Source organism: Phocoena phocoena, chromosome 17 (genome assembly GCF_963924675.1).
Source record: "Phocoena phocoena chromosome 17, mPhoPho1.1, whole genome shotgun sequence".
NCBI lineage: Eukaryota > Metazoa > Chordata > Mammalia > Artiodactyla > Phocoenidae > Phocoena > Phocoena phocoena.
The window spans coordinates 11,658,588-11,684,920 of NC_089235.1; the positions used below are offsets into that span (position 1 = coordinate 11,658,588).

Below are 26,333 nucleotides of genomic sequence, written 5' to 3' on the forward strand. Positions count from 1 at the left end.
ATCTCCTAAAGGCTACCATAATTTTCCTTTGAGATTTAATGAACATACATAACACAAAAAAATCTTCTGTCCCAATTTGTTTCAAAATCTGAAACTGCTACTCATTTATACCCAGATAAAATGTAAAATATCTGATCTAAATTTACATAATATTTATTAATCAGTAAAGTTATGGTATTATTACCTACACATACTCAATATATTTATTACCTGCATCTCTACTTGCATTGAAGATCCTCAACACTTGGGACTTTCCTGAGCATTGGAGGACATTTAGCATCCCGGCCCCAGCACACTAAGTCCCAATAGTTCGTTCCATTACTATGACCATAACAAAGGGTGGGCATGAACCGTAAACGTGCCCCCAGACATTGTGAAAACCCTATACCACTCTCCTCATCCCCTTCAAGAACCACTGTGATATGGGCTTCCTTGGTGGCGCAGTGGTTGAGAATCTGCCTGCTAATGTAGGGGACACGGGTTCGAGCCCTGGTCTGGGAGGATCCCACATGCCGCGGAGCAACTAGGCCCGTGAGCCATGGCCGCTGAGCCTGCGCGTCCGGAGCCTGTGCTCCACAAAAAGAGAGGCCGCGATAGTGAGAGGCCCGCGCACCGCGATGAAGACTGGCCCCCGCTTGCCACAACTAGAGAAAGCCCTCGCACAGAAACGAAGACCCAACACAACAAAAATAAATAAATTAATTAATAAACTCCTACCCCCAACATCTTAAAAAAAAGAACCACTGTGATAGATATTATAGCAGACCTGGACAAAGTTGACAAAGATAGGTAGCTCTTTGGAAGAGGTTTCTAGGAGACTAGATATATTCAATGTAAGATGTAGCTGGGAAATTTTTCTATACTAACGTATAATTTGACTTGCTGACTTCTTTACTATTGAGCTGGGTTTAATTCTGGAGTAATACATCCCTATGATATTGATTAGGAATAACGAATATCGCTTATTCTAGTAGATAATTGTGTTCATTTAAGTTACAGAAGGGTTCTGAGTCAGAACTCGAAACTCGGGAATACTTTTCTCTCTTCCACCTCACCCCCAATCATCACACAGGACCTGGACCTCTTTTTAACTTGAAAGAATAAAATATAATGGAAAATCAGGCTACCTCTATAATTTTCACATATCATTTCAAATTTTTTCTTTAAAAAAATTCAGATTTAATAAATTACTAAGTCAAATATTACTGATTTTATAGAGGACATTTATATGTTAGTTTTAGACATACTTTTGGAAAATTGTTATGCCTGTACATATCACGAATATATTACACTGCAGAGCCCTTGCACAATTATTTATAGGAACTACAAACCAGAAAGCCTTAACTGAGTAAGACTGCATGGAGGCAACTGTTAAAACACATGTGAATCTGAAATCTAAAAAGTAGGTAGAGAATCAATCTGCTTTCATCCTTTTTCTTGAACAGTTCATCTGCAAAAGAGGGGGGGAGGTAAAATTTCATAAGAAAACTTTCAAATCTTCAGCTGAAATTGCAACCACTCCTGAGAGAGCACACAGGCACAGAATCTTTGTATTGAAAATAAACCAAAATATCCATTACATTTGTGTACTTGATAGTTATAAATCATAATGTACATTATAGATCCCTGTATCTACATATGCACATAAACTGGCTATATTTACTTTAATAATGAGATTACTGCTGTAGAGCAAATGATACAATAAACGTTCAACTATTTTGAATGGTTGCTATTTCTATTTTAGAGTCTTCATATGTCTTCATTGTTTTGAAAATGTAGACAACTGAAATTAAATAGTCATTACCATTCCTCTATGGTAAGTACTGATGACATGAACACAAACACTTATAAAAACATACTATGCATTCCTTTGAAACAGGTGAAGAAAAGTAACAGCCATAACTTGCTAAAAAGTCATGTAAGATAGCTGCCTTTCTACTGATGACAGTTTTGCTTCTACAGTTGTGAATTAGTATTTTTTAATTTGGAGAATTTATAAATATACAGGAAATGTGTGACACCCATTAGCCAAGCCTCACCAACCAACATAATTCCATGTTTATGTAATAGTAGAAGCTGTAGTTTATAACATATACCAAATAACAATTCAAGCTTATTACAACTATCAAAGGCTTCTTCATCCTAAAACATTTATGCTTTTGAATAGTTGCTAGCTCTAAAATGTTTATGTCCGTTTTAAGTATTCAATTGATTAAATTTAAACTTTCTCCCCGGCAGTGCCTTGAGAAATTTTTGAAATATATTCTTGCCCTTTTAATATATTTTTACTTGGATCATGACCTAGATTCTGGATATCTGGAGAATCCGAACATTTGTGGGTATATGTGTTGTCGCAATATTTTAAAACAGGTAATACTATTGGGGGCTGAAATAAAAAAGAATTTCAAGGTTAAGAAACTTCAAATCCAGAAACTAACACACCATTGTAAAGCAATTATACCCCAATAAAGATGTTAAAAAAAAAAAAAGAAACTTCAAATCTATAAAGAATATCTGCTATCAAATAGGTGGCACCATGCTGGATGCTATGTAGGGTACCCTGACATTTATAATGGGAAACACTTCAGAAATAAGCCCAAGGGCAAAATGAATACACTAAAAATCATACAAAAGCTGAGTAACTAATAAAACAGCAAAGATATTCAACTAAACATCAAAGGTTTTGTATATAAGCTTTTGCTCTGAATTTCAATTTGAGCAGTTTCTGAAACCAGTTGGTTGGAGGAAAGGGGCTTTCCTGAACTGAGCAAAAAGTAACATCTCTCACAAGACCTTTAGATCTTAGAAGTACAAGGACTAATTCATGGTTTTCAACCTTGGCTGTATATTAGCATCACCCCAAAGCTGTTAAAAAATACCCATGCCCTTGCCCCATCCCCAGAGACTGGTTCAAGTATCTGGAGTGGGGACAATGTTATTTATTAAAAGCAGGCAAATAATCCTAATGTGCAGATAGGGTTGAGACCCACTGAACTAGATGCAAGGATCAGAGAAAGCAGATCGTAATCTAGGAGTCTGATGGTCTTTCATGGAAATAAACTCATCCACGCTAATATAAAAAATATGAGTGACTGGAGCACATTCTCATTCTGGTTAATTTTAAATAGGCTTAAGATAAAACTAATTCAACTTGTCTCCTTAGTCCACTAGGAATTTAATAAGAGTAATATAAGAAAATTCCTAACTGGCCAATCCAGCAAGTCTCTGTTCAGCCTTAGAGAAGGATCCAGAGTTCAACTATCAAAGACCAGTCCTTCCAGCCCTCCTCTGGACTACACTCGCTTCTGAACCTCATTCCACATTAAATGTCTCTTTTCTATATCTTCTCTCTCTAGGATCCATCCCACTAACATCTAAACATCTCAGTCTCTCCCATTTAAAGCACGCGTCCCTAGATCCCTCATCAACACCCTCGCCCACAATCCTATTCTTCTAGTGTCCCCTAGCTCAGTGTCCAACAAGCCCATCAGTGCAGCTGCTAAGGATCCTGGGGGTCTCCCCTCACAACGAATCATCATGTCCTTCTCTGATAATGCATTAAAAAAACTCAAACGTGACACCTCTCTCCATGCCCACTGCTTCTTACCAAGTCCAAGCCACCATTGTCCCTGCATTGCAAGTATGGTAACAGCCTTATAATGTGGTATCCTCCAATCCATTCTTCTCTCAGGCCCGTTCTCCACATGGTAGCCTAAGTAATCTCTTGGGCAAATAACCAATTACCAAACCCATGTTTCAGTCTTTCTTTCCTTCTTTCCTTCCTTCCTTCCTTCCTCCCTCCCTCCCTCCCTTCCTTCCGCATGAGGGATCCTCGTTGCTGCATTCGGGATCTTAGTTGTGGCATGCAAACTCTTAGTTACGGCATATGAGCTCTAGTTCCCTGACCAGGGGTTGAACCAGGGCCCCCTGCATTGGGAGAGCGAAGTCTTAGCCACTGGACCACCGGGGAAATCCCAAATCCACTTTTTTTAAATTAACAGACCTCATAGAAGTATTGAGATCAAATGAATACTAAACAAGAGCAATTAGCAACTGTGAAGCATAATAAATGCTGGTTATTATTAGTTTATTAATGTACAAATACTTAATAGCAATTGAACTATTTGCATTAGTAGAGGAAACAAAATTTCAGGGACTAAAAGGGCCTACAAAGTCTTGTTTTATCTGGCCTCCACCAACATTTCCGTATCATCTTGGACTCAACACATCAGCCTTACTCTTACTTAGCCTTCACAAAGCTGTTCCTTTTGCCTGGAATGCTCTCCTTGTCCCACTTGGCCAATGAATGCCTGCTCATCACTCAAGTTCTGGCTTAAACTTTAATTTCTCCAAGAAGCCTATCTTGACTCCTCCATGCCCCTTCCCAGACAACATCAGGTCTCCCGAACCTCCGGTACCACTTCCAGGTACATCATATTTGTAATGAGCTGTTCCATGATCTTCCTTCCTTCCCACTAGACCATGAACCCCACAAAGAACCATGTCTATAACTCCATCCATCAGCACCATGACCAGGACAATATAGGTTTTCAAATGTTTAATAACTAACTTTAATGACCTAACTGAAACATACCCTTAAGTGTCAGCATGAGTCGGTAATCGTTGGCATTTCTCCATCACTTTGTCTCCACTGAGCTTCACCAACCAGGGTAAGGAAAGTATCTTCTTTTTCCTAGTATTAAACTTACATTTCTAACATAAGTTATGGAGGTGACAAACCATCTGCTTGGCCTATATTGCTATGACAACACTAAGAAATGGTATAATGAAGGAAGAAAGTGTATCTGCTCTCCCATCCTGTATCATAACTAATAGCTCAGTGATCAGGATCTTAATTTAGAATACATTTTTCTTTAACTCATTACCTCCTACCAGCCTACACTTGCTACTTACTATCCAATCAGGGAGAGAGAAAATCCCTGTAGATTGTCATCCCCGTGAGTTTTACTACATACATTTCCACAAGAAGTTAAATAAAACACTAGTAGTCCTTAATACCAGGCACCATAAGTATCTTCATCCAGAAGTCTTTACACATTGTTTATCGTCCTTCAGTAAAAAACACTCGTTTTTTACTGAATTTAACTCTCAGTGGGACCGGAAACACTTGGATTTCTTCTCACTAGGTACATCTTGCTTTAATCCCATGTGTGTCATGTGAATCTAATTTTTTTAAGAAAGACCTTATATTGCCCGGAAGAACTTGATACATTAAAAAAATCAATAAAATCAAAACTAAAAGTATAAATGCCCATGTAAAGAAAGTTTTACAAAGCTTTATTTTTACATACGAATTTCCTTAAAGCAGTACACTTTTCCTCTGAGTTTCAACATGGAGAGGTAATGATTCTTTTTCCCTTAGAATGTTATCTCCTAAAACGGAGCCCTGCCTTCTAGCTCAACTCTTTCAGTCTGCCTTAGACTTTTCACTCTATTTTTTCACTCATTGGTAAGGTCAGGGTGACTGATTTTCCATGTATTGCCTTTTTCCATTTCTTACCTACCAATCTTCTAGTGCATTTATCTTAAGCTAAAATTTTCCCTTTTTTCCCACCAATCACAAGATTACTTTTTCTTCTGAAAATGTACCTGGATATCTGAAATATCTGTGTCCTAATAAACTATCCTTCCACTTGGAATATTTAAACGTGAGAAAATGGATACTTACGCAACTCATATTTTCACATTAAAGTCCTTATCGGAAGAGAATAGATTAGAAAAGAACTTCGGGAAACAGGCTAGTCCCGAAGCCATCAGTAATGAGGAGGCTTGGAGCTAGGCTTCAAGGTGGGCTTGATAAGAAGGGGGCAGGGCAAGAGGAAGCACAGCTTTGAAAGTGACCTATGCTGTTGTAACTTACGAAATAAACACGCTTAGGAATGAAGAGACCAAAGACACAACTAAGTGGTCAAGGGTACAGCAGACCAGGTAAGCGCTGAAAGAGTTTAAATGGTTAGGAAAGACTGGCAACAGCCCAAGTGGGCAGAGAAGCCTCCATGGAATAGCCTTGAAGAATAGATAGAATTTGGTCATTTGAGAAAAGAATGCATTTACTGAAGACTAAAGATGTCAGTTCAACTAAAAATAAGAATGTCAGATCAATTAGAAGAGCAGGACAGGTTACAGAGAATATTGAGAACATAATAATAATTTAGATTTGACACAATAAAAGTCACTAAAGGCTTAAAGCCAGGAGAGTAGAAAATAAAAACATATAATTATTTTGGCAACTATTTGGTCACTAAGAGGACCTCTGAGATTTAAATCTCAAACCTGGGGACTTCCCTGGCAGTCCAATGGTTAAGACTCCATGCTTCCACTGCAGGGGGCGTGGGTTCAATCCCTGGTGGGGGAATTAAGATCCTGCATGACACGCAGCGTAGCCAAAAACAAAAAACAAAACAAAAGAAACCCCAAACCTGACACTTATCTGTTATATTTAACTCCAGTTATTTTATTTTCAACCTTCAGTTTCCTCTGTAAAATGAGTACTAAAATCCCAGCTCACTGGACCGTTGGGATGATTAAAGGAGATTACACAAGTAAAAGCCCCAGTACATGGCCTGGAATGTAGTTAACGCTCAAGTAATGTTAAATGTTACTAAGAAGCAGGTGGCAGTAAACCAGAAGTACAGTAATTAATCCAAACAAGAGAAGACTCAAAATACCAAATACCCACCCCCTCGACATGGAAATACTACCATCATTGTTAATTTACCATCATAACTCATTCGTAAACACTCCCCAGATGTTCGGCACACACAGTATTACACTCCATAGTGTGGCAAACACTAAGAAATCCTAAGAAATACTCCCTCCCCTTACAGATCTTGATCTCAATAAGAAGTAATATACTTATGGAAAGTAACGGACCATAAATGACAGGTCCCAAACCTAAGTAAGTACCATAGCAGTTAAGAGAAAGAATGAATCATGGGGTGAAAAATGACCACAGGGGTGTAATGGATTTGAATAAAAAGCAGTGGGAAATACTCTGTACAGTGTGCAAGTTGCAAATATTTTTATTAAAGAAATGGGCATATCTCTTTAACGTGTTAAAGAACTTCTGTAAGTCCAGTAAGAAAAACCAAATCCTCCTCCCCCTACCAATAAATGAAAAAGGACAGAGACAACTCACAGAAAAAAATAAACAGCTCTTAAATACATAAAAAGCTCACTCTCAATCATAAGAGATCCATTTTTTTAGACCACAAAGGGCTAAATATGAGATAACACAGTTGGAGAGAATGAAGGAAAGCAGGAAACCTCATAACCTGCTGGTGAGAGAGGAAACTGGAATAATTTCTGAGGAAGCAGGAACTATCTAAATTAAAAGCCCTCACAGCCTTTGACGTAGCAATTCTACATCTAGGAATCCATTCTACAGATATACTTAAGTAGCAACATTTGTAGAAGCAAAGGATTATAATCAAAACACTGGTTAAATAAACAGTGGAACATTAGAATGTTAACAATGTGAAGCTGTGAAAGAAGGAAGCTACTTTATACAGGGATCTAGAGTAATTTCTAAGATACACTTTAAGTGAAAAAAGTAGGGTGCAGGGCGTTATCTTACTTGTGTGGGACAAAAACATGAAAAAGTTGGTAAATTTATAGACTATCCTTGATGGGCACACAAACTTAGTAGCAATGGCTGTCCTTGGTGAGGGGAACCAGGTGACTAAGGTTCAAAGGAAGAGTCACCCATCACTGGATGCCTATCTTGAACATGTTAAAAAATTCAAAGTGTAACTTCCTACCAATCGAAACAAATCAAAACATTCAGTTATCAATATTGTCCATTTGTAGGATGGACAGATGACTTGCATCTTCTTTATGCATTTCTATAATTTTCATAAGAAAATGTTTTAAAGGAGATGAGAGTGTAAAGGAGGAAATTCTAGATAAGAAAGAATATGAGCAAATCTAGAGGGCAGGCTGAATACAGAATATTTAGGTTATAATACACAGGCAAGCCTAAATAAAGCAGACTTTTTAAGAGTTTTACAAACTTTATTGCACTGATTAAAATTCTAGGTCTCCATTTCATATTTCTAAAAAAGACTGTTTTTGAAACGAGATATACAACTGTGCCTCACATATAGAAAGGCTGTGGTAATCCTGCAGAACGTATGAAAGATTAGGTTGGGGGGCTAAGCTCTCACGGCATTTTTGGTGCTGGACAAAGCAGTGCAAACTAATCCACAGGCCTTTGTTGACATTAAAGCAGAAAAACGACAAAGGTACTGTTAAGATTAATTTGACACATCAGAATGTGGCTACTCTACAAGTAAAAGTAGCCAATTTCTGGCCACAGGCATGTTTCTTGTGGCTCAGGTAGTGTTTTAAGGGTCTGGAAAAGCAACCAAGTCCAGAAGCTCTGATTGTGAAAAGCCCACAATCCACGTGAGGAAGACGTGGTTTCCCTCTTTAGACAGGCTGGGTGCTCTCTGTGTGTTTTCCTACGTTGTGGCCTAAACAGACTCACTTCTTTCACGTACCTACCTCTTCTGGCCTCCAGACAGAGTTCTGGATTGCTAACAGACACCCGGGTGAAGTCACTGAACTGGAACGCTGGTGTTGGGAGACGGGAGGGCTCAGCAGGGGACCCAGGACGTAGGCTGCCCGTGAGAGGCGGAGGCCGGGAACTAGGCCAGGCCACGCAGTCTAGTCCTGGCTTCACCACTTATTAGTTCTGCGACCTGGGACTAATGAGTTACTTGTGTCTCATTTTCCCCCATCTATAAAATGGAGACGTAACAGTACCTGCCTCACAGTTGTTAAGGATTAAATGAACAAATATTTGTAAAGCACTTAGCACAATGCCTGGCACAGAATTAGTTTTTGTGAAATTTATTGCATGACCTCAGTCCTAAGAGAAATAAAAATTCACAGACTTTACACTTGACAGGTACAGCAAAGGAGAGGGGAACTCTCAAAGATGACAGTAAATGGAGATTTAGAAGGTATCTGCACAGAGGTAAATGAAGACAAGAGATGAGTTCTTCAAGGGTCAACATTTAGACAAAAATCAAATAGCTGAGGACTTAGCCTCAAAGAAAAAATCCCTCTGACTGGATACAGAAAGATAAGTCACATAAAGTGTGACTAGAAAGGCACAGTGTCTTGCTTGAGAATCAAAGACAAGAAGAGAATCATTTCAAACTTCCAGTAACAATAATTCCATCTTATACTTGTACCAGTACTATATATATGTAATATTCTAAAATAATTCTATAAGAATCAGGATATTATAAGTTAATTTTAACTTCATTCAATGGAGCATTATACCCCTTTCTCCTGCTTTTTGAAAAAATAAAAACCAAATGACAAAATAAATGGGGGAATTTGCCTAGCATTAATCAGCCAGAAATAAACATACCAGAAAAAAAAAATACAGCCTGACATTTTTCCTATTTGCCCAACGAGTTAAATAGTACCCTCCATTTATTTTTTACTGATTAAAAAAAAAAATTCTTTGTTCATTCTCTTAAAAAAATATTTGAGCATTAAATACTAGCCAGGTACTACTACAGACCTTCTCAGTTCTCAAAGAGCTAAGTAGGGCACAGACACTGGTAAATATAATTTTAATCTAATGCAATAAACACTACAATGCATATATGTACAGGGGCACTGATCCAAACCCAGGAAGAAGCAGGTGTGGTGCTGGGAAGGAGATGAATGGAAGATGCCCGGGAATTAGTCGGATAACACACTTGCAGGGAGTGAGAAGGTGCCAGGCAGTGTGGATACAAACAGGCTTTAGCGAAATCAGTAATGCTTATACCACAAAAATGCAATATCCATTCAATTTTAATTATGTTACCTTTTATTATTTTACAATATATTTCAAAAAATGCTGTTACAGTTGCCTTAACTGCTCTATATATATAAGACCTGGAATCAAAGAACACTGAGAATTAGAACACACAAACATCAAGCTGTAATACCTACTTGTGCTGAACAATTACTATCAAAAGGATGTCGTTTTCTAAATAAGGAGATGTGTGGCAATTCAAAATAAAATACAAACCTGTTAGAACAGTAAACTTTGTTTCAATGGCTATAGAAAGGAGGTGGTTTTGTTTTGTTTTGTTTTTTTCAACACATCCGGTCTGGCAGCAAGTTGTACTATGCATTTAAAGCAATACATGCCCTGAAAGCTTATATTTTCAGTTGTGCGCATCACCTGAGTCAGAGCCCAGGTGAAAAAATATTACTCTCCATACGCTCAACACCCCTCCCTCTATAAGGTCACAATGTTCTTGAACTCAAGATTCTGGTTGGCGAACTATTTTACAATAATTCTTCTCCAGTGACACTGGATGCTTTTAGTTTTCTCTAAAAGAGAAGCAATGAAAACGCAAGGAAACCCTCCAGGGTCCAATTTTCACTTCACATTCTCCAAGGAGTTAAATAGCAGCTCTACATGTTGACGAAAAAAGTTTTCGATTTCCTCCTATTAGTTTTAAATCATATTAGCATTAAACTTTATCTGGAGTTAGTTGGATTTCCAAAAGAAAAATTTTTGTTGCCAAATATTTCAGAAATTTAATAAAGCATTACATATATGTGATTAGCTCTTAAATCTATACCAAAAATATATATGTATATATATTTATATTTATTTATCTTACCTTTGCTGAAGTCCTGTTTTTTTCTGGCAGAAAGTTTAAGTGGACGGACAAATGCTGGCTTGCTTTCTTTATAAGCAATAATTTGAGTCTTTTTTCTTTTCATTCAATATGACTGCATGTTCATAATAAATTCACAAAAAGCAATACAAGGAAACACCTACTGAATAGGCATCTGCCAAGTGATTCATGTTTTAAGGTTAGACTCTACCAAATAGCACTATGGCATTATAGGCGTTCCATTTTTGTTTTCTTTTTTCAAGTTTGTCAGTTCTTTACTACTTTTTTTTTTCTTCTTCTCAGCAGGGGATAGTGTGTAATCACAAAGTAAGGCCTAGAGACCATTTACAGTCACTCCCAATATTAGGGTGGACATAATTCTCAAGAGCTGATATAAACCAAACTGAACAGCAGTCAACTAGAACCACATTTGGTCACATTCAAATGGTCTCCAATAACACTTTGCTGATACACGTTTCCTTCTCGACTGATTTTGTGTTAATCTTTTAAAAATTATAACAACTAAGACTGCCAAGTTTTTGTAGAGTTGTATTTTTAGGGGTCTGTTACATTGCAATGAATATGTTTTAATTCACAAAATGTCACTAGTGACGTCCTTTCTATAAACATGGTTGGCAAAATAAAAAAGGCACAAAAGGGGAATTATGAGAAATGCTTTCAAAGCAAGTATCTTTTCATGAGAAAGAAAGAGTACCAAAGCAAGTATCTTTCATGAGAAAAGGCAAAGTGTTCAGTAATTCATGCACAACTTGAGCTAAAAAAAAAAAACAACAAAAAACTTCTCTTCAGATAGGTCCTGAGGCTTGAGAAAACAAGTTTTCCTAATCACGTGCTTTGTGTAAAATAAAATGTAAAGCTGCACAAATACATGTTTGGTTTAACGGTGGACCCATGTTTTTTAAAAAGTGAGGCAATTTAAACAAAGGAAAACAAAACCAAAACACCTTCATAAACAAAGCAATTCCACCTGTAGCCTGTCCTTTTTACCACTTAGTGGGGTAAAATGTCCAGTAAAATGTAAAATGCAGCATTCTTAATCATGTAATCTAGAAACTTTTCATGATAACTTATTGCAAATTGCACTTGACAGTTCACCACAACAATGGAAAACTGGCCCCTTGTTCGTTTACACAGTCCTTGAGCCCCAAACTGAAGTCACCAGTAAAATGATCTGGATAAAAAGTTTGCAGCTGTGCTCAGCCAGCTAGCTCCACCCTCTGGGTGTGAGCCCACCCGGGACACTGCTTTGTCCTGCTCCTTTGTGGGACTCTCGTCCTCAGGCAGGTAGTCGGGCAGCTCTGTGTTCTGTTCTACTTCCACAGGCGTGTCTTGGAACGGGACCAGCATCTGATGCAGAGAGCACGTTAAGAGTTGTTACAAAGTCAACCTAATTGATATAGGTACATGTCAAACGTTAAAAGTCAACTTTATTTCTCATTCTCATCACCATATTTATTCTCAGAGGTTATATTCCTTTAAAAAGTATCCTCTTCTATGAAGGTAGGCCCAATTGTTGAGCACTGTGTAAGCACAGAAGGAAGAAGTAGACGTGAAAATTCTGATGCTTTTCTCCTGAGGCTCCAGGAATAAATGTTCAACCTCTATTTAAAGACGACAAAAACAAGCAACCGGCTGCTATGGGGCCCTGAAGGGCCAATGAACCTCCTTTCTGTGGAAACTCAAATGAGCTAAAGCCATACAGATTCCTCTTCCCTATCAGATTCCTCTTCCCTATCACAAAGCCAGTGGAAAGAGTAGCAAGATGCAGAGATTATCACTATATATACCTGCCCAACGATGGGACTGGATCTTTATTTTTGGACTGGCAAAACCAATTAAGGGTTAGAAAGTATTTAAAAACCAATGCAAGGAAACCACATATCCTTTATTTCCAAATAAAATCAGCAAGACATCTCCACTGACATCAAGAACAGAGTCTGAGAGATTCTGAAATCCACCAAAGATCTCTCTGTATTTCTAAAAGTGTTAACTGTTAACCAAGAAACATTAGGATAATCTGACTCAGCCACATCGCTATATACTCAGCAGCTATTAGTCTAGAAATACTAGCAATCTGCTGGCCACAAGGGACAATCAAGAGGGAGTCAAGCATAAAGCAAACTAAATCGAGCTTTTACCTCTTCTCCACTTTCGCTTTTCACGACTTGCTGAGCCTTCATAACCTTGGTTGATGCTATCGCTGATGCCAAAGCCTAGGCCAGGATAGAAAGACAACAGTTTTGAACACGGATGTGTTTACCCGTAACCTCAAGCATATTTAGCCATTTAAAATACCAACCTCTGCTTTCAGATCCGAACGGATTCGCACCACACATCTTTGAACAGCCATTTGAAAAGTAAAGCTAATAACGCCTTTGATTTTTAACAAAGCTTCTTCACACAGGTTTCTCCGAGACTGAAAAAGTAAAAGCAAATTGCTATTAAAACTAGCAAAATAATAAGGGAATAAATCAAATCAAACAACACTGAACTAGTCTTTATATTTGGGGGGAAGGAGGGAACACAGGGCAAGGGAAAGCTAATGTCCCTATTTCAATTCTACAATCACATATTTGAGGGCACAGAAAGGGTGGTGCTTAGTCAAGTTTATGAAAATTTATAAGATCCAACAAAATAGTAATTCCTGCTAGATTTTTTCAAGCTTCATTACTAATATTTAATTTTAATCATTTTAATCAGAAATAAATTTGCCAATGTTAATTTAAATCTTAAACCAAACAGAATGGAAGAATAATACAGAAAACATGCTGAAAAGCAGAGTTTCCTCAAGCTCAAGGGTGGGCAAACTACGGTCCAACAGCTGTTTTTGTAAATAAAGTTTTATTGGAAACACCCACACCTATCTGTTTACATACTGTCCAAGTCTAGTTTCACCCTCTAGCAGAGTTAGTAGTCATAACAGAGACCATATGCCTGCAAAACCTGAAGTGTTTACTATCCAGCCCTGTAAAGAAAGGGTTTACTGACCCCTGCTCTAGCTTAAAAACCTCCAGGGATAGATTCTAACAGACTGAAGTTAGAATTAGTGAGCATTCAGTGTAGGAGTCACTATTTTTTAAATCACTTGGTATTTATATCACGGCATCCATCATTCATGGCATTCTCGGTGGTTACCACTGTATTCTCAAGGGTTATCAATATCCACTTTTTGGTTCTCATTTTCCTCTTGACAACACAACATAACATACTCCCTTCAATGCTTCTTTGACTTCTTAATAATACACCACCCTGGTGTTCTGCTCACACCACTGAGTATTTCATCTGTCTCATTTTATCTCCAAGGTCCAGTGCTAAAACTAAGTGATTTTCTTTCTACTTCATCCCTCAGTAGATTATTCAGATCACTTCAACCATCACTACCATGTAGAAGCACAGAAGTCTACTTCCAATATGATTTTATTTTCATTTGTCTACAAACACATCCACGTGGATAACAAGTGGTCATCTTAAACACAAGATCCAAAGAGAAAATGAATTAAAAAGTAACTACAGTTCTCCCCATCCCTCCCTCCTCCTCCAACCCATACATCGAATCAACATCTCTAAATTATCCTGTTTCTGTATTGAGACCAGACTCCGATTCAGTACCTCTGAGGGGACAGGAATCAGCAAATGACACCAAGTCTCTGGGTCATAGCCTAGGAAGCACTGCCTTCAATTACCTGATTCATTCTTTTCTACTGAATAAAATCAGTCTTCAAACTTATTCCCACATCCTTCAAAACAACTCACATCATTGTTTATCTCCTACTTAAACTACTTTTCCACTTCTGCGTTTCAACACTATTCAGGCAAGGGTCTCGCATACAGTGGTGCATGGCAGCGCACGGGGCTCATGTACTGCACTGTCCCTTCTGCAAAGCGCCTTTGGTGGATTAGTGCCCAAAAGGTCCATGTTTATCTCTTCCACATATTCAACACCAGGTAAACTTAACAGTGAACGAAAGTTTACACAGCATATACAACATGAAAGTTAGGATACTACTAGTCTAATCTGTTTCCTTATTTTAAATGTGAGGAAACCAAAAAATATAAACGTTAAGCAACTTTCCTGGTTTATCACAAGAGTCTGACATTAAATTCCAACTATGTGTGACAGTGAAAAACCACACTCATGATGCCAACTCATCTTTATTTTAACACAAGTTAACACATCTGCAACAGGTAAAGGGGGGTGTCCAACTCCAAGATGTAAACATGAGATCTTCAACAGAGCAAATAGGATCAAGAATTAGCTACGAAGGATGAGTAACTTCTTGATAGGGATAGAAGGTCAAGATCAGGTTTTAAGAATCATAAGCAGATCAAATTAAGAATTGGGCAAGGAGGTAGATGGGTCAAAGTTAACTGCCTGGCAATTGCTAGGAGAAGGGTTGGGGTGCGGGGGGGGGGGGAGAAGGGGAGGGGGAGGAAGGAAGAGGGAGGGGGAGGGGGAGGGAGGGAGGAAGAGGGGGAGGGGGAGAGAGTGTAGATAATAGCCTCTCTCCAATTTCTAAAGACTCCATGGTAGCATGATTTGCAGCTGAGGAAATAAAGCAAAGGGAAAAATGTGACAATCCAAAATCAGGAATATCTTTCTAAAAGCCTTGATACGTACACTAAAATAATGTACACTGCTTTCATTACTAGTGAGAGTAGACACGTTTCCCTGCGTAGCTGTCCAAAGCAGCAGTTAAGAGCGGGGTTCTGCAGCTAGACCCACGCTGCCTAGATTCAAATCCCATGTCCTTCACTTACCACTTCTACTACACCAGGAAGCTATTGAAATTTGGTGTGCTTCTGTCTCCTCATCTGTAAACTGGGACTATAAGTAGACCTTATACTTTTAAGAAAAATAAATGAGTTAACACACCAGAAAGGTACCTGCAAGTACTGCAATAAATGTTAGCTGATACTATTTACTGGAAATTACATCTCTTCCAGGAATTTCCCATTTTCCTGTTGGATTTTCTTTTGTTGATTTTTTTGATATATATTTTTAATTTTTATTCTTTTTAATTGGAGTATAGCTGCTTTACAATGTTGTATTAGTTTCTGCTGTACAATGAAGTGAATCAGCTCTATGTATACATATATCCCCTCCCTCTTGGACCTCCCTCCCACCCTCTCCCCCCATCCCACCCATCTAGGTGATCACAGAGCACCGAACTGAGCTCCCTGTACTATGCAGCAGGTTCCCACTAGCTACCTATTTTACACACGGTAATAAGGCCACTAACCTGATGTCAATTATTCATTACAAATATTTTCCTACTTGTTTTTATGTTTTAAGAATACATTTAACAAAGCAAAAACTTTACTGTTAAACTAGAGCTCTTTCCTAAAGCAATTTCTTCCACATCCTTTTATTACTCTTAGGTATCTTCTTAGTTGTCTATGTGTGAAGGCTTGACATTCATGGCTCCCTTTCTTGGGAACATGCACTCTTCCACAGATATCCACTGGGTCACTCCTAAGTTTTGGCTAAATGTCAGTTTCTCCAAGAGGATTTTTAAACCATCCTATTTAAAACTATAATCCACCATCCCACCCCTTAGCGATCCCTAGCTACCTTCCCTTTATTTCTGTCCATGGAACTTACCACTTCTACTATACTATAAAACTTGGCTTGTTGACGGTCTCCTCCAACTATGAGATTAGCTTAATTAAGTCAAACATAGGATTCATGAGAACTTTTGCTTATTTTGGTCACCGCTGTATCCCTGGTGCCTAAAATAGTGCCTGGCACATACTAGGTGCCAGGTTATGCTGCCAAAACATTACAGTACAGTTTCACAGTTAACCTTTTTTTTTTTTGGATTTTAGCAATTACATTTTTAAGATATAGTGGCCTATGTATATATTTTTTAATATATTTGTTTATTTATTTACTTTTGGCTGCACTGGGTCTTCGTTGCTGCACACGGGCTTTCTCTAGTTGCGGTGAGCGGGGGCTACTCTTCATTGCAGTGCGCGGGCTTCTCATTGCGGGGGCTACTCTTCATTGCAGTGCGCGGGCTTCTCATTGCGGGGGCTACTCTTCATTGCAGTGCGCGGGCTTCTCATTGCGGAGGCTACTCTTCATTGCAGTGCGCGGGCTTCTCATTGCGGGGGCTACTCTTCATTGCAGTGCGCGGGCTTCTCATTGCGGGGGCTACTCTTCATTGCAGTGCGCGGGCTTCTCATTGCGGGGGCTACTCTTCATTGCAGTGCGCGGGCTTCTCATTGCGGGGGCTACTCTTCATTGCAGTGCGCGGGCTTCTCATTGCGGGGGCTACTCTTCATTGCAGTGCGCGGGCTTCTCATTGCGGGGGCTACTCTTCATTGCAGTGCGCGGGCTTCTCATTGCGGGGGCTACTCTTCATTGCAGTGCGCGGGCTTCTCATTGCGGGGGCTACTCTTCATTGCAGTGCGCGGGCTTCTCATTGCGGGGGCTACTCTTCATTGCAGTGCGCGGGCTTCTCATTGCGGGGGCTACTCTTCATTGCAGTGCGCGGGCTTCTCATTGCGGGGGCTACTCTTCATTGCAGTGCGCGGGCTTCTCATTGTGGGGGCTACTCTTCATTGCAGTGCGCGGGCTTCTCATTGCGGGGGCTACTCTTCATTGCAGTGCGCGGGCTTCTCATTGCGGTGGCTTCTCTTCTTGCAGAGCACGGGCTCTAGGCGTGTTGGCTTCAGTAGTTGTGGGGCGTGGGCTCAGCAGTTGTGGCTCGCGGGCTCTAGAGTGCAGGCTCAGTAGTTGTGGCACACGGACTTAGCTGCTCTGCGGCATGTGGGATCTTCCCAGACCAGGGCTTGAACCCGTGTCCCCTGCATTGGCAGGTGGATTCTTAACCACTGCACAACGAGGGAAGCCCCCTATGTGGCCTATATTTTTGTGTGTGTGAGCTTTGTTGGGTGTTTTTATTTGGTTTCTGCTAGCTTTAAAAAGGAACTGTACTGTCTTCATTAACATTAAACAAATGGTACTGGTGACAATTTATACATCTTAATATCTTTCATTCAATTAATTTACATTTACCAGAACCTGCTTTCTAGAAACTTTTTGGGATCTTGTGGCCCCAGTTTTGAGAAGATAGTTGTTAACTTATTTGGCAATGTCATGGATGATATGCATATGAAAAGTTTTCCCCAATCCCTGTTTACTGAATCCTAAATCCTGAGGGCTAGGTGCCCCAATGCCACAACTAGAAAAAGCTGTGGATAATCCAATGTAACCTACCTGGCACAGCTAAAGAGATAAGTGGTAATCCAACAGTTGCCACCCCTCAATATGTGAAGGTATATAACTTATCACTGCTCAAGATAACTTCAGGGAGACCTGCAATTCCAGTCAAGATGGAGTAACAGGGACCAGATTTACCCTCAAGGCTTAAACAACTAAAAACACAGACAAAATAAAATGAATAAAACAATGATTTCCAGGTGTTGGAAAGCAGACACCCCCGAGAGAAGGAAAGCAAATGAAGTTAGGCTCACCAGCACAGCAGCGGATTGCCTGGAAAATTTTTAGGCTGCAACTCACAAAGCAGGAAGCCAAGCAGAACCAGCAGTCTCCCCAAGTTGAGGACACAGTTGAAAATTCAGGGAGGTCAAGGCAACTATAATTCATAGCACAGAGCATGAGAGGACACAGTTGCACAAAGGGGGCCCCGCAGAGAGAAGACACACACCAGAGATCGGCAATGGGTTCCCCTCTGGTTTTCAGCTGAGTGATGAAGGGTGCACGAATGTGAGGAAACAACCAGGCTGGAAAGGAATAGAAGCAACCATCCTGCGTACTCACACAGGGCTGGGAATACTTCCTGTCCCCATCAGCCAGAGCAGAGAAAACTGATATACACAGGGCACAGACAGAGAACCCAGAAGAGTATGGCCTCAGTAGTGTAGTAAAATTATCTCTAGGTTAAACGGTGCTGTAGTCTGCCTACCAGAGCTTAAAGGCAAGACTCAAAAACATCTAATGTTTGCAAGTAACTTAACTGATCCAGAACAAAATTCAAGAATATTTAAAGGCTTTGCATACAAATACATGCTGTATCCCAATATGTAAAATTTGTAATATGTGGCATCCAATCAAAAATTATGAGGTGTGCAAAGAAGCAAGAAAATACAACCTATAACTAGAAAAATCAACCTACAGAAACACACTCAAAAATAACACATATGACTGAATTAGTTGACAAAGACATTAAACAGTTATTCTAACCATATTCTGTATGTTCAAGTAGACAGAGTATAAACTGTTAAGGAGATATAACAAAGGCTCAAATCAAACTTCTAGAGATAAATAAAATAATGCCTATGGTGAAAAAATTAACAGCAAAGTAAATACCGGAAGAAGAAAAATTTAGCAAATATACCAACAGAAACCAACCAATATGAAAGAGAAAAAAAGAATGAAAATGAAATTAACAGAGTATCAGTGAGCAATGGGACAACTTCACATGGTTGAATATGTCACAGGAATCCCTGAAAGACAGAAAAAGTACTTGAAAAAATAATGGAAAAAATTGCCCAAATTTGCTGCAAACTATAAACCCAGAGATCCAAGAAGCTGAATAAACATGAAGAAAATGATACCAAGGCACATCATAAACAAACTGATCAAAAGCAATAATAAAAGAGAAACTATTAAAACAGGCAGAGGGAAAAAGTAAGATACATTACACATAGATGAACAAAAAAAAGAATGACAGAATTCTGAATAGAAACAATACAAGGGAGAAGACAGTGGGACAATATTCATAAAGTATGGTAAGAAAATGAACTGTCATCTAGAGTTCTATACATATAAAAATATCTTTCAAAAGAAAAATACAATAAGGACTTTTCCAGATACACAAAACTCAAAGAGTTAGAGACTTCAATATCCATCTGACTTTTTTTAAAATTAATTAATTAATTTAATTTTTGGCTGCATGGGGTCTTCATTGCTGTGCACGGGCTTTCTCTAGTTGTGGTGAGCAGGGTCTGCTCTTAGTTGCAGTGCACGGGCTTCTCATTGTGGTGGCTTCTCTTGTTGCAAAGCACAGGCTCTAGGCGCATAGGCTTCAGTAGTTGTGGCACGCAGGCTCAGTACTTGTGGCTCGCGGGCTCTAGAGCACAGGCTCAGTAGTTGTGGCACACGAGATTAGTTGCTCTGCAACATGTGGGATCTTCCCGGACCAGGGGTTGAACCCGTGTCCCCTGCATTGGCAGGAGGATTCTTAACCACTGCGCCACCAGGGAAGTCCATCTGATTTTCAAAAATGGATAGAACAGCTGGACAGAAGATCAACAAGGAAGAAGACAACTTAACACTGTAAACCAACCAAACCTAACAGACACTTGTAGAAGACTCCAACCAAAGGTATATACATTCTCAAGTGCACGTGGAACATTCGCCAGGATAGACCTTTAGGCCACAAGATAAGCCCCAACAAGTGTAAAAGAATTGAAATCATGCATATGAAATGAGATCAGAAATCGGTTAACAGAAGGAAATTTGGGAAATTTAGGAATATATGGAAATTAAACAACAAACTCCTAAACAACCAATGGGTCAAACAAGAAATCACCAAAAAAATTAGAAAATACTTTCTGATGAATGAAATGAAAAACTACATACCAAATCTGATAGTATGCAGACAGTAGTGCTCAGAGGGGTATTTATAGCTATAATAACTACATTAAAGTAGAAGAAAATCTCAAGCCAATTACCTAATATTCCATTTAAGAAACAAGAAAAAAGGGCTTCCCTGATGGCGCAGTGGTTAAGAATCTGCCTGCCAATGCAGGGGACACGGGTTCGAGCCCTGGTCCGGGAAGATCCCACATGCCACGGAGCAACTGAGCCCGTGCGCCACAACTACTGAGCCTGCGCTCTAGAGCCTGCGATCCACAACTACTCAGCCCACGAGCCCACGTGCCTAGAGGCCATGCTCTGCAACAAGAGAAGCCACCGCAATGAGAAGCCTGCTTGCTGCAACTAGAGAAAGCCCACGCACAGCAACAAAGACCCAACACAGCCGAAAAAAAATTAAAAAGAAACAAGAAAAAGAAGAGCAAACTAAACCCAAAGCAAATGGAAGGAAGGAAATAATAAAGATTAGAGCAGGGGAAAAAAAGAAATAGAGAATGGGGGAGGGGTGGATAGAAAAATCGATGAAACCACAAGTTGGTTCTTTGGAAAGAGCAACAAAATTGATAAAGCTTTAGCTGGACTGACGAAGAAAAGAGAGGAAGAAGACTCAAATTACTAAGAGCAAGAATAAAAGAGGATATATTATGACCAATTCTAGCAAAAGAAAAGGATTATAAGCGAATACTATGAACAACTGTATGCCAACACATCAGACAACCTCTACGAAATGATATATGCCTCAGAAGACAGAACCACAGGGCTTCCTGTGGCGCAGTGGCTGAGGGTCCGCCTGCCGATGCCCTGGTCCGGGAAGATCCCACACGCCGCGGAGCGGCTGGGCCCATGAGCCATGGCCGCTCAGCCTGCACGTCCAGAGCCTGTGCTCCGCAACGGGAGAGGCCACAGCAGTGAGAGGCCCGTGTACCAAAAAAAAAAAAAAAAAGAGACAAAACCATAAACTGACTCAAGAAAATATGAATAAACCTATACAACAAGTAAAGCAACTGAATTAATAATCAGAACATTTCCCACAAAGAAAAGCCCAGGACCAAATGGCTTCACTGGTGAATTCTACTAAATGTTTAAAGAAGAGTAACACCTATCCTTCACAAACTCATCCAGACACTTCCCAAATCCTCTTATGAAGCCAGGATTACCCTGATACAAAAACCAGAAAAAGACAACACAAGGGAAAAAAAGACTACAAACCAATACCCTGTATGAATACAGATGCAAAATGCCTCAATAATATACCAGCATACTGAAGCCAGAAGCACATTAAAAAGGTTATGCACCACGACCAATCGGGATTTATCCTAGGAATGAAGGGCTGGTTCAACATAGGAAAATCAACTGATGCAATACATGATATTAACAGAACTAATTCATCTCAAAAATAAAGACAAATAATAAGCAATTTTTTAAAAAAATGGACAAAGAATGAACAGACATTTCTCCAAAAGAGAAAATCTGTGATAAATTAAAGACATACACAATAAACCCTAAGTCAACCACTAAAAATGACCAATAAGCATGTGAAAAGATACCATGATTGTAATTAGGTAAATGCAAATCAAAATCACAATAAGATACCACTTCACACCCACTAGAATAGCTATTTTTTTAAGAAATGGAAAATAAGAAATGTTGGCAGGGATGTGGAGAAACTTGACCCCTCACACCTTGCTGATGGGAATGTAAAATGCAGTGGCCACTGTGGAAAACAGTCTTGCAGTTGCTCGAAAAGCTAAACGTATCATCCAGCAATTCTACCCTTAAGAATATACCCAAGAGAACTGAGGACATATATCCACACAAAAACCTGTACATAAATGTTCATAGCAGAATTATTCATAATAGCCAAAAGGTGGAAATAAGCCAAATGTCCATCCTCAGCAGACCTGTACTACTTACTATAAGAAATGTTAAAAAAAAAAAAAAAAAAAAGAAATGTTAATGGAGTCCTTCAGGCAGAAGGAAAATATTAGACGAAAACCTGTATTTACACAAAGGAATAACGACCCCCAGAAATTGTAAATACGTGGGTAGACAGAAAATACTCTTATTTTTTAATGTCTTTAAATACTTGTAAATGGTTAAGATGGATGGTAATTCTATGCTAAGTGTAATTTACCACAAAAAAATTTTTTAATAAAAAAAGAATATTTAATGTTATAACAAAGTAATTTGGGGTTTATAACATGAAGAAGTAAAACATAACAAGAACACAAAGGCAGAGATAAGGCAGATGAAAGTATAGTGTTATAAGTGTCTCATGGTGATTAGTGTTAATTGAAGCTAGACTGATAAGTTAAAGATAAGCTGTGACAAAGTGAGAGAGTGGCATGGACACCAAACGTAAAATAGACAGCTAGTGGGAAGCAGCCACATAGCACAGGGAGATCAGCTCGGTGCTTTGTGACCACCTAGAGGGGTAGGATAGTGAGGGTGGGAGGGAGGGAGACCCAAGAGGGAGGGGATATGGGGACATATGTATATGTATAGCTGATTCACTTTGTTATACATCAGAAACTAACACACCACTGTGGAGCAAATATACTCCAATAAAGATGTTAAAATAAATAAATAAATATGATTTAAGACATGTTAAAAAAAAAGTTAAAGATACAGAAAATAAATCCTAAATAAAATTCAAAAATAAAAAAAAGATACACAAAATAAACCCTAAATCAACAAACATAAAAGAAAGGAAGGAAGGAAAGAGAATTAAGGCAAATAAGCTAACAAAGGAGATAAAATGCAATCATAAAAAACTTTCAATTACTCCAAAAGGCAGAAAAAGAGGAAAAGAGAACACATGGGACAAATAGAAAGCAATTAGCAAGATGGTTGTTTTAAATCCAGTCATATTAATAATCATATTAAAGGCAAATGATCCCAGCACTCCTGTTAAAAGGTAGAAATTTTTCGATTGGATTAAAAAAGCAAGGCCCAACTATATGGTGCCTCTAAGAAATCCAAGTAAAATACAGACACAAATACAAGATACACACTATAATCAAAAGAACGCTTGAGCAGCTAATATTAAAAGCAGACAAGGGACTTCCTTGGCAGTCCACTGGTTAAGACCTTGCCTTCCAATACAGGGGGTGTGGGTTCGATCCCTGGTCAGGGAGCTAAGATCCCACGTGCCTTGTGGCCAAAAAACCAAAACAGAAGCAATATTGTAACAAATTCAATAAAGACTTAAAAAATGGTCCATATAAAAAAAATATTAAAAAAAAGCAGAAAAGGTAGAATGAGTTGAGAAAAAACTACACTGTACAACTACTACCGTATAATACTTTAAAATACAGTACAATTGGTATTACATTTTCCTTAAACGTTTGGTAGAATTCACCAATGAAAATATCAAGGCCAGAAACTGTCTTTATGGAAAGGTTTTTAACTACGAATCCAATTTCTTTGATAGACATAGAGCTATTCATTCAGGTTATCCATTTCTTTTTGAGTGAGCTTTGGCAATCCATCTTTCAAGAAATTTTCCTGTTTCATCTACATTATCAAATTTATTGGCATAAAGTTATTCAAAATATTCACTTATTTTCCTTTCAGTGTCCACATTAAAAGATCTATAGCAATGCTGTCTCATTTCTGATACTGATACTTTGAGACCCTCTTTTATTCTTGATCAATTTGGCTAGAGGTTTATCAATTTAATTGATCATGTCAAAGATCAGCTTTTGATTTCATTGATTTTTCTCTGTTTTCCATTCCACTGATTTGTTTTTTTTGTTTCTTCTCTTCTGCTTACTTTGGATTGAATTTGCTTTTCTTTTTCTAGTTTCTTAAGGTAGAAGCTTAAGTCAGAGACCTTTCCCTTTTTGTATATAAATATTCAGTCATTTGGTGCTAATGAATTCCCCCCTAAACTCTGCTTTAGCTGCTTCCCACAAATTCTAATACTACATCTTTGTAAAAATATTTATTTATTTTTGGCTGCATTGGGTCTTTGTTGCTGCGTGCAGACTTTCTCTAGTTGCAGAGAGTGGGGGCTACTCTTTGTTGAGGTGAATGCTTCCCATTGTGGTGGCTTCTCTTTGTTGCAGAGCAAGGGCTCTAGGCACGCGGGCTTCAGTAGTTGTGGCACATGGGCTCAGCAGTTGTGGCTCGCGGGCTCTAGAGCACAGGCTCAGTAGTTGTGGCGCATGGGCTTAGTTGCTCCACGACATGTGGGATCTTCCTGGACGAGGGCTCGAACCCATGTCCCCTGCCCTGGCAGGTGGATTCTCAACCACTGCGCCACCAGGGAAGCCCCACATTTTCATTTTATTCAGTTCAAAATACTTCCTAATTTCTCCTTTGATTTCCTTATTGACCCATGGATTACTTTAGAAATGGGTTAATTTCCAAAATTCTTAGGGGGTTTTCCAGGTATCTTTCTGTGATTGATTTCTAACTTGCTTTTCATTGTGCTCAGAGAACACACTTTGCTTGGTTCTAATTCTTTTAAATCAGGACTTGTTTTATGGGACACAATATGGTCTATCTTGGTAAATGTTTCATGTGCACATGAAAAGAATGAATATTACCTTGCTGCTGAGTGGGGCTTTCTATAAATATCAGTTAGGTTAAGTTGATTATTAGTGTTGCGTCTTCTATATCCCTGTTGATTTTCTGTATACTTGTTCTATTAATTGAAACAATGGTAATCAAATCTCCAGCCCTAGTTGTGAATTTATTTCTCCTTGCATTTCCATCAGTTTTTGCTTCATATACTTTGAAGTTCTATTACTAGGGCATAAATATTTGCAATGGTTATGTCCTTTGAATAACTGACCCGTTAAGCACAAAATGCCCCTCTTTATCAGAATAAAATGCTAATATTGGGACTTACTCTTTTCTTTTTAATTTATTTATTTTTAATTTTTGGCTGTGTTGGGTCTTTGTTGCTGCATGTGGGCTTTCTCTAGTTGTGGCGAGCGGGGGCTACTCTTCGATGCAGTCTGTGGGCTTCTCATTGTTGTGGCTTCTTTTGGTGCGGAGCACAGGCTCTAGGCATGTGGGCTTCAGTAGTTGTGGCACGCGGGCTTAGTAGTTGTGGCTCGCGGGCACTAGAGAGCAGGCTCAGTAGTTGTGGCGCACGGGCTTAGTTGCTCCACGGCATGTGGGATCTTCCTGGACCAGGGCTTGAACCTGTGTCCCCTGCACTGGCAGGCAGATTCTTAACCACTGTGCCACCAGGGAAGCCAGGGACTTATTCTTAAAGACTGTTAGCAGGTGACACTGAGATAACCAGTTAACATGATTTCCCTCTTGCATGTTATGAACCATGTGTTTATAAAAGTCTTACCGTATCATCAAGACCATCTATATGCAAAACCACTGTTTTGGCACGTTTGTTTGTGGTTCCCAGAAAAAACTGAGCTTTCCTTCGACGTGAATTCATTTCATTGAAACTATCACCATCTGCCATATTGGAAGACTGAAGAATTTCATAGATTTCAGAGGCCAGCAGTTTTGTTTCTCCTGGAGTTGTAGTCCTTGAAAAGAAACATATAAATTAACAAAGTAGTCTTGCCACTTCTACAGATTCTGTAATTTTATTCCTCAACTTGGCAAAACCTTGTTTTCTTCATTCTGATCTATACTTTATTTCTAGAGTCACATAGGCTAAATCTACTTAGATAAACAAAACAGTTACAGACCACAGACTGGCAAAAATGGTTATAGGAAATAAATACTCCCACCATCACTATTTTTAACTTCCTTTATTTCATAGTTCAAAGTGTCATCATTTTCATACAGTAATAAATTCCTTTCTGGAAGATTTTCAATTTCTATCTACTTAAAACCAAAAATTTTTAAAAGAATAACATAGTCAAATCAACATGATGGTCCCACTGTTGTTCTAAGTATGTTTTTCTGGTATACCTCATAGGACTAATTTTATTGCTGCCCTTCCTACGAAACAGTTAAGGGAATACCTCTATAGACACAAATCTCCCTTAAAGCTAAGTAAAATTTTGTCTTAGGCAGAATGAAATTTGCAAAAGCATATAAGCAAA

At 38.9% G+C, this 26,333-nt stretch overlaps 1 protein-coding gene across 1 annotated transcript in view; it reads right to left on the minus strand.

Moving 5' to 3' along the window:
- Nucleotides 1–9,835: 9,835 nt before the first annotated feature.
- The window catches only part of ARMC1 (armadillo repeat containing 1), a 35,352-nt gene continuing 18,854 nt past the window's right edge, over nt 9,836–26,333 (minus strand). Inside the window, exons 4-7 of the mRNA XM_065895254.1 lie at nt 25,619–25,808; nt 12,979–13,095; nt 12,818–12,892; nt 9,836–12,026 (exon numbers count right to left, since the gene is read on the minus strand). Coding sequence (XP_065751326.1) covers nt 11,835–12,026; nt 12,818–12,892; nt 12,979–13,095; nt 25,619–25,808 — 574 coding nt within the window. The 3' untranslated portion in view covers nt 9,836–11,834. The remainder of the gene's footprint in view (nt 12,027–12,817; nt 12,893–12,978; nt 13,096–25,618; nt 25,809–26,333) is intronic.